The sequence below is a fragment of the Pan troglodytes genome, chromosome 12 (genome assembly GCF_028858775.2).
Source record: "Pan troglodytes isolate AG18354 chromosome 12, NHGRI_mPanTro3-v2.0_pri, whole genome shotgun sequence".
NCBI classification, from domain to species: domain Eukaryota; kingdom Metazoa; phylum Chordata; class Mammalia; order Primates; family Hominidae; genus Pan; species Pan troglodytes.
This window is the reverse complement of record NC_072410.2, coordinates 84,305,177-84,318,392: the sequence shown is the minus strand read 5'-3', so window position 1 is coordinate 84,318,392 and position 13,216 is coordinate 84,305,177. Positions and strand designations below refer to the sequence as shown.

The 13,216-nt window shown below is 47.3% G+C and overlaps 1 protein-coding gene and 1 long non-coding RNA gene across 6 annotated transcripts in view; one reads left to right on the top strand and one right to left on the bottom strand.

Moving 5' to 3' along the window:
- The window catches only part of LOC104004947 (uncharacterized), a 78,567-nt gene that overhangs the window by 15,956 nt on the left and 49,395 nt on the right, over positions 1-13,216 (bottom strand). For all 5 annotated transcript variants that reach the window (XR_001715720.4, XR_008546378.1, XR_678052.4 and 2 more), the window contains exon 3: positions 10,801-10,997. This is a non-coding gene — a long non-coding RNA (uncharacterized LOC104004947). The remainder of the gene's footprint in view (positions 1-10,800; positions 10,998-13,216) is intronic.
- Positions 9,321-10,747, top strand: LOC744940 (large ribosomal subunit protein uL10-like). The gene is made up of 2 exons (XM_024354300.2): positions 9,321-9,581; positions 9,914-10,747. Exons 1-2 carry the CDS (start codon positions 9,393-9,395, stop codon positions 10,676-10,678), a joined length of 954 nt encoding a protein of 317 aa, XP_024210068.1. The 5' UTR covers positions 9,321-9,392; the 3' UTR covers positions 10,679-10,747.

Here is a 13,216-nt window from a genome sequence, read left to right as displayed (position 1 = left end):
GGATGGGTGGTTACTATTTCATATGGAGTAGTCAAAGAAGGCTTGTGAATCAAGAAACAGACGTCTGAAGAAAGTAAGGGCATGAGGCAGCTCACAGTCTGGGAGAAGAGAGCTCCTGGCTGGGGAAAAACAGCATTGTGTCAGGCTACAAATAACTTCCACCAAGTACCAGTGATTTCTGACTCGTCAACTCCACCTTGCCGATGACACTGTCCTAGAGGTTAGTTTTTTTCGTTTGTTGTTTGTTTGTTTGTTTTAATTTTGAGACGGAGTTTCACTCTAGTTGCCCAGGCTGGAGTGCAATGGCACGATATCAGCTCACTACAACCTCTGCCTCCTGGGTTCAAGCAATTCTCCTGCCTCAACCTCCCGAGTAGCTGGGATTACAGGCACCTGCCACAATGCCTGGCTAATTTTTTGTATTTTTAGTAGAGATGGGGCTTCACCATGTTGGCCAAGCTGGTCTCTAACTCCTGACCTTAGGTGATCCACCTGCCTCGGCCTCCCAAAGTGTTGGGATTACAGGCATGAGCCACGGCGCCTGGCCCCTAGACGTTATCAGACACTGATTTAGGGAGAAGACATTGCGCTGTTTCGTTCCATGAGCAAGCACATGTACTAAGGATTCTGTGCTGAAAGATACAGATGATCCCTGCCCACCTGATATTAGTGACAAATCAAAAAATGACTGTCCATGCTGGTCAGGCTACGATTGCAGTAAGAATGCTGCAAAGAAGGGAGGTACAACATGCAAGTCTTCCGGAATAGGAAGAAGGATAATTTCAGGCAGAGGAAATAGCAGGCATAAAGGCACAGAGGTAGAGAGGATGGTGCATTCAGGGATCCTCTAGCTGTTTGGTCTGGTTGGGAGGTGAGTATCAAGAAATGAGGATAGAAGCAAGCAAAAAGTAGAAGCAGAAGGTTGGGCATAGTTGCTCATGCCCATAATCCCAGCATTTTGGGAGGCCGAGGCGGGCAGATCACTTGAGGCCAGGAGTTCAAGACCAGCCTGGCCAATATGGTAAAACCCTGTCTCTACTAAGAGTATGAAAATTAGCCAGACGAGGTGGCATATGCCTGTAATCCCAGCTACCTGGGAGGCTGAGGTACAAGAATTGTTTGAACCCAGGAGGTAGAGGTTGCAATGAGACTGCACTCCAGCCTGGGCGACAGAGTAAGACACTCTCTCAAAAAAAAAAAGAAAGAAATGATGATAGAATTGGGCAGAAATGTGGGTGTCACTGTACTCTCTGTACATTATTAAAATGCTCTCTGTAACACTATTAAAATCCTTCCTAGTTGAAATGAAAGAAGTGGGCTGGGGTGTGGTACTGTCATGGGGAGGCTCTAGAGAGGAAGACAGGAGCACACATAAAATCATAAATTTTAATTTACAGCAGAAAAATAAACTGATCAGACTCGCCTTTTATAAAGATTTCCTTGATACACAAGGGATGCAAAGAGGGAGAGCGTGGAAGCAGGTGAATCAGTGAAGAGGCTGACAGATCCATGGTAATCCAGCTGAGAAATTCCCTGGGCCCGCCCAGAGGGACTGACAGAAGACAGGAAAGAGTGGGTTGAAACTGACGGCTACTGTGAAGACAGGATTGACACCAGCCGAGGGGGGTTAGATATTGGGCACAAGAAACAAGAGTAGGGGAAAAGGGAGTTGTTCTCTCATAGAAGACAGATGTTGGCTTTAACACAGTAGTTGCAGAACTGGCCAATGAATTTGGGTTAGTAGATTCCAACTACAGAATATCACAAAATACAAGATAAGATATGAAATGTCATTAATTCTTAAAAAAAAAAATACCAGGATTTACATATCTCAATATCCCCTCCTTGGAGGCTAGGCATTTCCTCCTACAGTGACGTCACTTCTAAGAATTACTCAGGGCTTCTGAAGGGGACTTCCCTTCATAACCGTATCCCAAGAGCTAGAAAATTCTCATCCTTTTAGGAAAATTTTGATTTTCAGAAGAGATGCAATGTCATTTCCTGCAAGCAGATATGTGGTTGCCTGGGACAGGGAGGTGGGGTCATGGAGCAGGAGGGATGGAATACAGAAGGGTCACAAGAAAGCTTTGAAAGGTGTTGGACATGTTTCTTATCTTGATTGTGGTGATGGTTGCATGAATGAATACATGTGTCAAAACTCATCAAACTGTACACTTACATATGTGCAGTTCATTGTAGGTCAATTCTACCTTGAGAAAGCTATTTTTAAAAAGTTATTTGCTGCAAAAAGTAGTGACTAAGGTCCATCACGAAGCTGAGGAATCCCCCCTCCTTTTTTTTTCAGTGAAAATGTAAGAGAATACTTTTCTCCTGTGTCTTCCAAATTGACTTGGAGCCAATTCTCAATTGTAGGTGGTGGTTTTTTTGTTAAAAAAAATTTTTTTATAGAATCACTGAAACAAGTGATCTTTCTCCACTATAGGACAGTCCTCGTGTGGGCATGTAAGTTCTAGAACATATGTTTTTAAGCTTTACAGGCATGTTCTGTCATCTAAATTGGAATCCAGTGACTTGGCATCTTTTGGTTCTTTTACTCAGGCTCCATGAGGGACAGCTCTCCAGGTCTCAGATTTCCTCATCTGGAAATGTATTTTTCCCTTTGCTTAGCTCATTCGGATAAAGGTTTGGATGAGAAGTGTCATTGCTTCCCCTAGCTAGGATTTGGGTTTCAGACATCCAGGGCCAGCCTCACAGAGCTGGAATCCCAGAAAGCTTTCTTTGCACATGCACGCACATACACACATGCACACCCAACCCCCTGCCAAGAAAAAATTGTCCTCTGACCAGTTTGCCAATGTCTGGCAGTACAGCATTTCTTCCTCCTTCCTTTTAGGATAAACATTTCATTCTCTCAGAATCCTGTTTGAAAATAGAATCCTGGAGGTCAGGCCTGGATGCTGTGCCAACGGGGAGAGCTAAAGGTATCCGGCGGCACCATGAGGACACTGGTGTCCAAGAGAAGAGGCCACCAGAGGAGGGCAGGGAATGCAGAGCGGCAAAGTACCACTGGGGGCCTGAAGTATAGCTACTTCACCATTGTCTTATTCATTTATTTATTTATTTATTCAAAAGGCATTTATGTTGCATCAACATACCCACCTTAATTCAACAAATGGGCTTAGTACAGAGTACAGTTATACAAAACAGCAAGTTTAGCGAAGTTGATTAGCAAGCTAAAACTGCACTCTGACACCTATCAATAGCAAGAGAGTCGGCCGATGGGTCAGCAGTTGGTCCCGCAATAACTCAGAGGGCAGACCACATGTTCATATCAACCTTTAACAGCAGTTTGGAATTAAATGAGACAGAATATTGATAAATGGAAATTTCAGGGAAGTAGTAAAATATGAATGCAAAACAGGTGGGGACAATATTTAAATCGTTCATCTAAAAATAGTCTAATTCCATGCAGTAGCCAAACCCTATTAGGTTTCAAGTTCATTTGGGTTCACAGTTTGTCTGCCGCCTTCTTTGATTTTACCAGGCCAAGATTGGGAGGAAAGAGGGTCCCCTTCACCATCTTTTGTTTGTATTTTTTATGAGACAGGGTCTCTCTGTGTTGCCCAGGCTGGTCTCAAATTCCTGGGCTCAAGTGATCTGCTTCAGCTTCCCAAGGTGCTGGGATTACAGATGTGAGCCACCATGCCCAGCCCCCTCCACCATCTTTATACTAATCCATGCACTGGCATCATCTGAGGCCCAGGTCAAGAACTTAGGGTTTCAGGAACCAGGAAGAAATGTTGAACAGGAGCTGCTGAGAGTTGGAAAGGACTTGGGAGTGAATTACAAGGAAAATTCATCTCTTAAATCTCCCTTTTGATTTGTCTCCCTTCAGACAAACAAAAGTAGAACCATAGTGGGGTCAGGCATAAAATTTCCAAACACTTGGCTGGGCATGGCGGCTCCCACCTGTAATCCCAGCAGTTTGGGAGGCCAAGGCGGGCAGATCACTTGAAGTCAGGAGTTCGAGACCAGCCTGGCCAACATTGCAAAACCCTATCTCTACTAAAAATACAAAACTTAGCCCCGCATGGTGGTGGGTGCCTGCAACCCCAGCTACTTGGGAGACTGAGTCAGGAGAATCACTTGAACCCGGGAGGCGGAGGTTGCAGTGAGCCGACATCGCGCAACTGCACTCCAGCCGGGGTGACAGAGTGAGACTCCGTCTCAAAAAAAAAAAAAAATTCCTGAACACTTACTTGGCATCTCCTGTGTGCCAGGTGCTTGCTAGGCCCAGGAGACATACAGGAGAGGGAAGCAAGGCCCCAGATGTGCCGCAGTTCACATCTACTCAGCTGTAACCCAGGGCAACAGTCTCAAGAACCAAGCTTCCTCCTCAAAGCTCATCCATGAGACTAGCAAAGACACAGCTGCCCAGTAAGTTCCACTGTTGAGGGAGAGAGTGGGAATCAGGGCCCAGGCTGCGGACTGTGGGGAGTTTCATGGTGCCTTCCGCCTGCCACCCTCCTACAGGAACTGCCCCCTGATAAAGGGCTGAGCCCAGGATCCCAGGATGTATGCCATGTGACCCTGCGCTCTTGCCATCCCCTCCCTCTCCACACTGACTGGAGGAGGGTTGGGAGAGGCCATCTGCCGAGCTGGTGACCCAGGCCCTCAGGCCCTGTATGGACGCGGGCTAGGGCCACTTGTCTTCTCTCTCATGGCAATGAGAGCAGCCTCACTCCACTGGGTATGGCCGGATACAGTATTGTTTTACATCTATTGCTATTTGCACGCTGCTCTGTTGAATGTGCCTTTCTCCTGGTGATGTGGAGTAAGCCAGACAGGGCACGAATAGCAAAATGCAAGAGGGAGTCAGGGAAGAAGCTGGTGGCAGGATGGGATGGAGCAGGCCCAGAGCTTGCCAAGGCACCTGGAGGGCCTGGGATGAAGGTGGCCAATGCCACTGCAGGGTCTTTAGAGCCAGCCAGACAGGCTCCAGAGCCACCTGCTGTCCTCCCTGCTGCATGGCCCCCGGAAGGCTTGACCCCATCTGGCTCCTGTCTTAGATACATCTATTAGATATCTGTGGGAAGCTCCACATCACTCCACTTGGGGCACCATCAAACTCACCCCCAAGCCCCCCTTACTTGAGTGTGCTTGAGAAAGTTTCTGTTCTGGCAAACAAATGAGCCAAATGGCAGTTGTGCCAGAAGCCTCCCGCCTCTGCTGAGCGCAAAGGGTGGAAACCATGATGTGGTCCCAAGGAGACCAGGGTGGTCTTTCCTAGAGCCCTTTGCCCGTTTTGGAACAAAGAGGGTGAACCCACAGCTCTGTTTACCTGCTAGGCGCTTAATATGGTTTTTGGTTTTTTTCTGTTACAAATCAGTTTGCCAAAGTTTAGAGTCAGCAATGTGGTCCAGCAGAAATTAAACTAGAGCAGGGTCACACATCTGTAGCTCCCTTAATTAGCTGTGTGAGATTGGCCAAGTAATTTAAGTCTATGTCCTAGTTCTCTCATCAGAAATACAGGACAAATAATATTTGCGTTGAAGATTTCATGTGAAGATCACGTGGGAAAACAGGCACAAGAAGCCTTGGAAATGCATGAGCAAGAGCAACACTGTTTCATGAAGTGGGAATGAAAATGGGAGGAATGAGGGTGGTATCACTCATGTCAACCAGCCGAGAAGTCCCTACCATCCCCCTCCACCAAGCTCAACGGCCTCAACTAAAGAAGCCAAAAGATCAATCTCTGAATCCCTCCCAAATAACCCAAAGGCTGTGGCTACCTGCCTACACCAAAGTTGCTAATTCCACAAGGAATGTTAGCAGAATTGGAGTTTGTTCCCCTCCTCCACCCCCTCCATCTCCATCCTCAGATACAGATATAGATATATAGATTAGACATATAGATAAGTATAGGTATATACATAGATATAGATATAAATAGGCATAGACATAGATATAGTTAGAAACAGAAATAGATAGATATAGATAAGTATAAATATCAGTATAGGTGAAACTGCCTTTACAAAAATTATAACTAAGGAAATCATGAGAGTGAAAGAAATCAGACCTAACCAACTCCATCTTGCTTCTAACCTATAAGCTGTGCTTGTTCATTCCTAGGCATAGGCTGAACTAACTTTGGGAAGGAATTCTGTTCATGGTTTGACTCTGAAACAAAATTGATAATAGCCCTTTCCCAAAAAGACCTTCTTGCTTGGGGGCCAGTCTGCCTTTACAGGACTAACAAATTAGCTACAAGATTAGAAATTACAGTTTAGGGGCCAGGCGCAGTGGCCCACACCTATAATCCCAGCACTTTGGGAGGCAGAGGTGGGCAGATGACTTGAGGCCAGGAGTTCAAGACCAGCCTGGCCAACATAATGAAACTCCATCTCTACTAAAAATACAAACATTAGCTGGGCATGGTGGCACACGCCTGTAATCCCAGCTGCTCTGGAGGCTGAGGCAGGAGAATCACTTGAACCCGGGAGGAGGAGGTTGCAATGAGCTGAGATCATACCACTGCACTCCAGCCTGGGTAACAGAGGCAAGACTCCATCTCAAACGAAACAACAAGAAAAAGAAATTATAGATTAGGGGTCATGCAGCCTCTTGTTCCAAGACTCTGAGCCTCCTCAAATTGTTCCTGGGAATAACATCACTATTGTAAAACCTGGGATCAGTGCTTGAGATATTTTGCAGACCCCGCACTTGATGGATCAGCTAATACCACCCAGACTGGTAATCTGGCTCAACCAGTTCTGCGATCCCACCCAGGAACAGAAGACAGCAAGAAAAACTCACTTCGACCCCTTATGATTCCATCTTCAACCTGATCAATCTGTGCTCTCCACTTCCCAAGCCCCTACTCACCGATTATCTTTAAAAACTCTGATCCCTGAATGCTTGGGAGACTGATTTGAGTAACAATAAAACTCCAGTATCCCGCACAGCCAGCTCTACATGAATTACTCGTTCTCCATTGTAATTCCCCTGTCTCGATAAATCAGCTCTGTCTAGGCAGCAGGCAAGGTGAACCCGTTGGGTGGATACATAGGTATAGATACTTAGAGGTATAGGTATAGGTATAGAGATAAAAAGATGTAGACATCAAGATGCTTCCAGCTGCAGGTAGCCACACAACCCAGTTGAAAGTGGCTTAAACAGAGCCAGGCACAGTGGTTCATGCTTGTAATCCCAGCACTTTGGGAGGCCAAGGCAGGCAGATCATGAGATCAGGAGATCGAGACCATCCTGGCTAACATGGTGAAACCCCATCTCCACTAAAAATACAAAAAAATTAGCCAGTCGTGGTGGCGGGCACCTGTAGTCCCAGCTACTCAGGAGGCTGAGGCAGGAGAATGGTGTGAACCTGGGAGGTGTAACTTGCAGTGAGCCGAGATTGTGCCACTGCACTCCAGCCTGGGCGGCAGAGCAAGATTCCGTAAAAAAAAAAAAAAAGAAAAGAAAAGAAAAGAAAGAAAAAGAAAGAAAGATGCTTAAACAAAATTCTCATAACTAGTTCCAGTTCCAAGATGTGTTAATTTAGTGGCACCTCAGCGCCATGAAGGACTCAGAACTTCCCATTTCCTTTCTACATTGGCTGATGTCCTCAGGCTTATTGCCACAGGGTGTCACAAAGGCTGCTTTAGTGCCACACAGTGCATTCTCCCCGAGACACATCCAAAAGCAAGAGGGGAGATTTTTCTCCAATGTCTCTTTTTATTAGGGCAGAAAATATTCAGGAATGTTCTCCTTCTCACACACACCCACTCCATATAGACCCAGCCTCTCTGGAGGGAGTGGGCCCTGCCAGCAAGGAAGAAGGACAGGGTGAGGGGGTGGCATGGAGGAGACAGCTGAAGGGATGGGGAGAGGGTTCGAGTGCACGGAATGGCTCAGGTGCAAGAATTCAGTTCATTCTTGCTAAGCAAAGCAAGAGGAACTTGTTTCTGAGTCTTAATTGGCCCACAAAATTGCTGTGGAAGCTGAAGAAGTCTTAATGGTCACCCTGCAGACCTGGGCCACCAACCGAGCTGCTACTTGGTCTGTGCTCAGAAAGCCAAGGGCTCCATAGCCAGACTTCCACGGCCAAACTCAGGAAGCCCCCAGGAGTATTGCCAGCTCAATGACTACACGGTGCCCACCATAGGGCACACCACCCAAAAGGTGACTCAACCTGCTTCTTAACACCCACAAGGCCAGGGACCAGACACTGAGATGTCCACTTTGGCTACTGCAGAGAAACTACACACTTCCCCAACCAAATTGTCTAAGAGAATCTTGCCCACCCGCCAACTTCAGCCATTTAAATGTCACAGGAGAGCATCCAATGGGCAGAACGAAGTTACAGCAGAAATTATAGCTGCAAGAGAGTCTGGGAAATGTGATTGTGAGCTCTAAATCCCCTGCAATTACAGGAAGGCACCACAGAAGAAGGGTGGAAGACACTGAGCTCCAGTCCCCCAAAATCTACCACAGCAGTTAGCTGTGTCTGCCACCCCCTTCTCTCCACAGTTTCTAACTTTGATTTGGGTCATTCCATATGTTGAAGGGGAGAAGGGAGGAACTCTATCCCAGAATCCAGGGTTGCAATGCATGACAATTAACATAGCTCATTCTCCTGGCCATGGTAATTGGCTGAGGCAGTCACATGACTGTGGGCTGCTGAAGCTGATCAAACCTCAGGACTTTTGCTCAAGCTCCTGGAAAATGGGTTTGCTCTTTCCAGCTGAACATAAAAAACTCTGGAGCTGCAACATCCACCTTCCACTGGGAGCGAAGAGCCTTCTGAAAAATGGAGGAACTGAGATGAGGCAAAGCCAATATGATATTTTGAACCCTTGGATTCAGCCCTTCCTGAGGCCACCTAGGCTTTTGAGGAACATGAACCAATATCTTTTCTTTTTGTTTAAGTCAATTTGAGTTGTTATCTGCAAGAAAAACAGATAGAGGAAGGTTATCAAAGACTCACTTTGATTATTTTCTTGAACATGCAGGCGGTGGTCACTGGCTTACTGAGATCAGTCCTCCAGCTCCTTAAAAGTTAACTACTCACGGGCTGGACACGATGGCTCACGCCTGTAATCCCAGCACATTGGGAGGCTGAAGCGGGAGGATCACGAGGTCAGGAGATCGAGACCATCCTGGCTAACACGGTGAAACCCTGTCTCTACTAAAAATACAAAAAATCAGCTGGGCATGGTGGCGGGCGCCTATAGTCCCAGCTACTCGGGAGAATGGTGTGAACCCGGGAGGCGGAGCTTGCAGTGAGCCGAGATTGCACCACTGCACTCCAGCCTGGGTGACAGAGCGGGACTCCATCTCAAAAATAAATAAATAGCTTCTCTTGCCAGGCGTCCTCGTGGAAGTGACATCGTCTTTAAACCCTGCGTGGCAATCCCTGACGCACCGCCGTGATGCCCAGGGAAGACAGGGCGACCTGGAAGTCCAACTACTTCCTTAAGATCATCCAACTATTGGATGATTATCCGAAATGTTTCATCGTGGGAGCAGACAATGTGGGCTCCAAGCAGATGCAGCAGATCCACATGTCCCTTCGCGGGAAGGTCGTGGTGCTGATGGGCAAGAACACCATGATGGGCCGGGCGCGGTGGCTCACGCCTGTAATCCCAGTACTTTGGGAGGCCGAGGCGGGCGGATCACGAGGTCAGGAGATCGAGACCATCCTAGCTAACACGGTGAAACCCCGTCTCTACTAAAAATAGAAAAAATTAGCCGGGCGTGGTGGCGGGCGCCTGTAGTCCCAGCTACTCGGGAGGCTGAGGCAGGAGAATGGCGTGAACCCAGGAGGCGGAGCTTGCAGTGAGCTGAGATCGGGCCACTGCACCCCAGCCTGGGCGAAAGAGCAAGACTCCGTCTCAAAAAAAAAAAAAAAAAAAAAAAAAAAAAAAAAAAAAAGAACACCATGATGCGCAAGGCCATCCGAGGGCACCTGGAAAACAACCCAGCTCTGGAGAAACTGCTGCCTCATATCCGGGGGAATGTGGGCTTTGTGTTCACCAAGGAGGACCTCACTGAGGTCAGGGACATGTTGCTGGCCAATAAGGTGCCAGCTGCTGCCCGTGCTGGTGGCATTGCCCCATGTGAAGTCACTGTGCCAGCCCAGAACACTGGTCTCGGGCCCGAGAAGACCTTCTTTTTCCAGGCTTTAGGTATCACCACTAAAATCTCCAGGGGCACCATTGAAATCCTGAGTGATATGCAGCTGATCAAGACTGGAGACAAAGTGGGAGCCAGCGAAGCCACGCTGCTGAACATGCTCAACATCTCCCCCTTCTCCTTTGGGCTGGTCATCCAGCAGGTGTTCGACAATGGCAGCATCTACAACCCTGAAGTGCTTGATATCACAGAGGAAACTCTGCATTCTCGCTTCCTGGAGGGTATCCGCAATGTTGCCAGTGTCTGTCTGCAGACTGGCTACCCAACTGTTGCATCAGTACCCCATTCTATCATCAACGGGTACAAACGAGTCCTGGCCTTGTCTGTGGAGACGGATTACACCTTCCCACTTGCTGAAAAGGTCAAGGCCTTCTTGGCTGATCCATCTGCCTTTGTGGCTGCTGCCCCTGTGGCTGCTGCCACCACAGCTGCTCCTGCTGCTGCTGCAGCCCCAGCTAAGGTTGAAGCCAAGGAAGAGTCGGAGGAGTCGGACGAGGATATGGGATTTGGTCTCTTTGACTAATCACCAAAAAGCAACCAACTTAGCCAGCTTTATTTGCAAAACAAGGAAATAAAGGCTTACTTCTTTAAAAAATAAATAAATAAATAAATAATAAATAAATAAATAAAAAGTTTTCTACTCACACTGAAGTGACGAAGTCCAGAGAAGGTGGAGAGCTGTGAGCAGCCAGAGCGAGGGCTGCAGGATGGTCAGCGGCAGCCTCTGCTTTCCTCCACTCCACAGACACTACTCCTGTCTCTAACTTGCCCATGGGCTGGAGCTGTGCTAATTTTGCTCTTAAATATTATTAGAGGTCTTAACATCTTCCTCGGGGATCCCACTGAAAAGTAATAACATCAGAACACATTATTACATTTTCAGATACATCTTAAAATATATACTGTATCTAAAATTTTACATTTTGGATGAATAAACACTCTCATTAATCAAATAAACCAATTAATAACAGCTAATATATATTTCTTTTTTCTTTTTCTTTTTCTTTTTTGTTTGAGATGGAGTCTCGCTCTGTTGCCCAGGCTGGAGTGCAGTGGCATGATCTCGGCTCACTGCAACCTCCGACTCCCAGGTTCAAGCGATTCTCCTGCCTCAGCCTCCCAAGTAGCTGGGATTATAGGCACCCACCACCGCACCTGACTAATTTTTGTATTTTTAGTAGAGATGGGGTTTTGCCATTTTGGCCAGGCAGATCTCAAACTCCTGACTTCAAGTGATCTGCCCGCCCCGGCCTCCAAAGTGCTGGGATTACAGGCATGAGCCACCATACCCGGCCTACCCCATTTTACAGAATGTGATTATTATGCATTGCATGTCTGTATCAAAACATCTCATGTACCCCACATACACCTACAACATACCCACAAAAATTAAAATGGAAAAAATGGTTTTAAGTATAAGGAATATTAAAAATATCCACAAAAGAAACACAAATGATCAATAAACATTCATAAAATTTAAAATATATATATTTTTTTCTTCCTTTCTAATATCAAAGATGTTGCACGTATGAACTACTCAACACATTTAAGCTGATTTTTTTTTAAGCCACAGCCTGGATGAGGAGAGACAGAGGCCCAGGGAACCTGACTGTCCTCAGCCTTGAGTGAACAGCAGGGCAGGGAGAACCCCAGTGAGTCAGTGCCCAGTGGACTCTGTGTTGTGCGGCCCAGATCTCCCTTTAGGAAAGGAAAGCTGATTGCCCCAGATGCTGGAGGGGTTGTCAGCTGATAGGTCTCAGCTATCAATTCTCTTGGGGAATTATCATGGCTGCAGATAACTGCCTCACCCAAGATCATGCCTCCTTTCAAGGGCAGCCGGTATCCCCGATGCATGGAGAAAGGTCAGGCTCCCTCACCTCAACTGGGATAAGTGAAGGGCCCGCCCAACTCCAGAGCTCCCTGGTGCCTGGCTGAGGCCTTCATGGGGCCTGAATTGCAGTCCAGCTTCCTTCCCTTCCTTTCCCTTCCCTTCCTCAGGCACTGATCCTAAAGGCACTCCGTAGTAAACATCCTGCTCTCTAATTTCCATTGGAGTCGGCTTTCCAGGAAACCCCCTGCGCCACTGTAGTACAGGCAGGAGTTCCTGGACTCCAGGATTTAACTAGGTAGAACAGAAAAGAATTCCAAACCCATTTACAGCATCTATTCCTGCTGCCCCCCTCCCCGCTCCATCTTCTTGTGGAAATAAAATTACCCTTCATGGTCCAGCTGCATGGCCCGCCTTCTCCTCAAAACTCCCCTGAACCACGAAGCAGCGGTGTCCCTCCCTGTCCTGAATTCCCACAGCATTTCATGTGTCCCCTTTTCAGGAAGCATCATCTGCTGGTATTTCCTTATTTCTGCATTTTCAGTGTCAGCCACTGAGTTCTTGAGTCTGTGAGACACCTTCTCAGAGCCATTTTTCTGATCTATAAAATGGGAGCAATGATACTCCTGGGGGTTTAATGAGCAACCAGATAATCTCCTACCCCAGTGCCTGCCCCACAGGAAAAGCTCACTAGGCTAATTCCCTCTCTCCTTCTTCCTGAAGGGACCACTCTCCTCAGCCACAATGGGAGGTTTTCCCTCTTTCTGCTCTGGGGAGGAGGGGAGCAGCAGGAACCCCCCTGAGGACATTTCTGCCTCGTGGGCATCTGCCTTTTCCACACGCTGCCCTCCATGGCAGACTGGCTACTTGCAAAGAAAAATGGCATCATTTGGGCTTTGAAGAGACAAAGGACTCACACAGGTACTCCTAAGTGGTCAAACTGCAGTCAGCTTGTCCTAGAACATCTAAATCTCCATCTATTTTTAGGATCAGAGTTAATTTTCTGGCTTGGTGTGAGCTGCCAGGATGGGGGAGGTAGTTGAAAGGAGATGGTGTTTCACTCCTAGGTCTCTACCCAAAGGAACTGAAAACAGGGACTAGGGCAGGTGCTTGTACACCCATGTTCACTGCAGCACTATTCACAATAGCCGAGAGGTAGAAGAAACCGCAGTGTCTATCAACAGATGAATGGATGAATTGTGCCATACACAGACAACGAAATATGCTTCAGCC

Excerpts from the sequence above, each read along its gene's own strand:
- LOC744940 (XM_024354300.2), top strand. The coding sequence starts at position 9,393 with ATGCCCAGGGAAGACAGGGCGACCTGGAAGTCCAACTACTTCCTTAAG. Across the intron at positions 9,582-9,913 it reads AGAACACCATGATGGGCCGG|GCCATCCGAGGGCACCTGGA; the intron begins GCGCGGTGGCTC and ends ATGATGCGCAAG.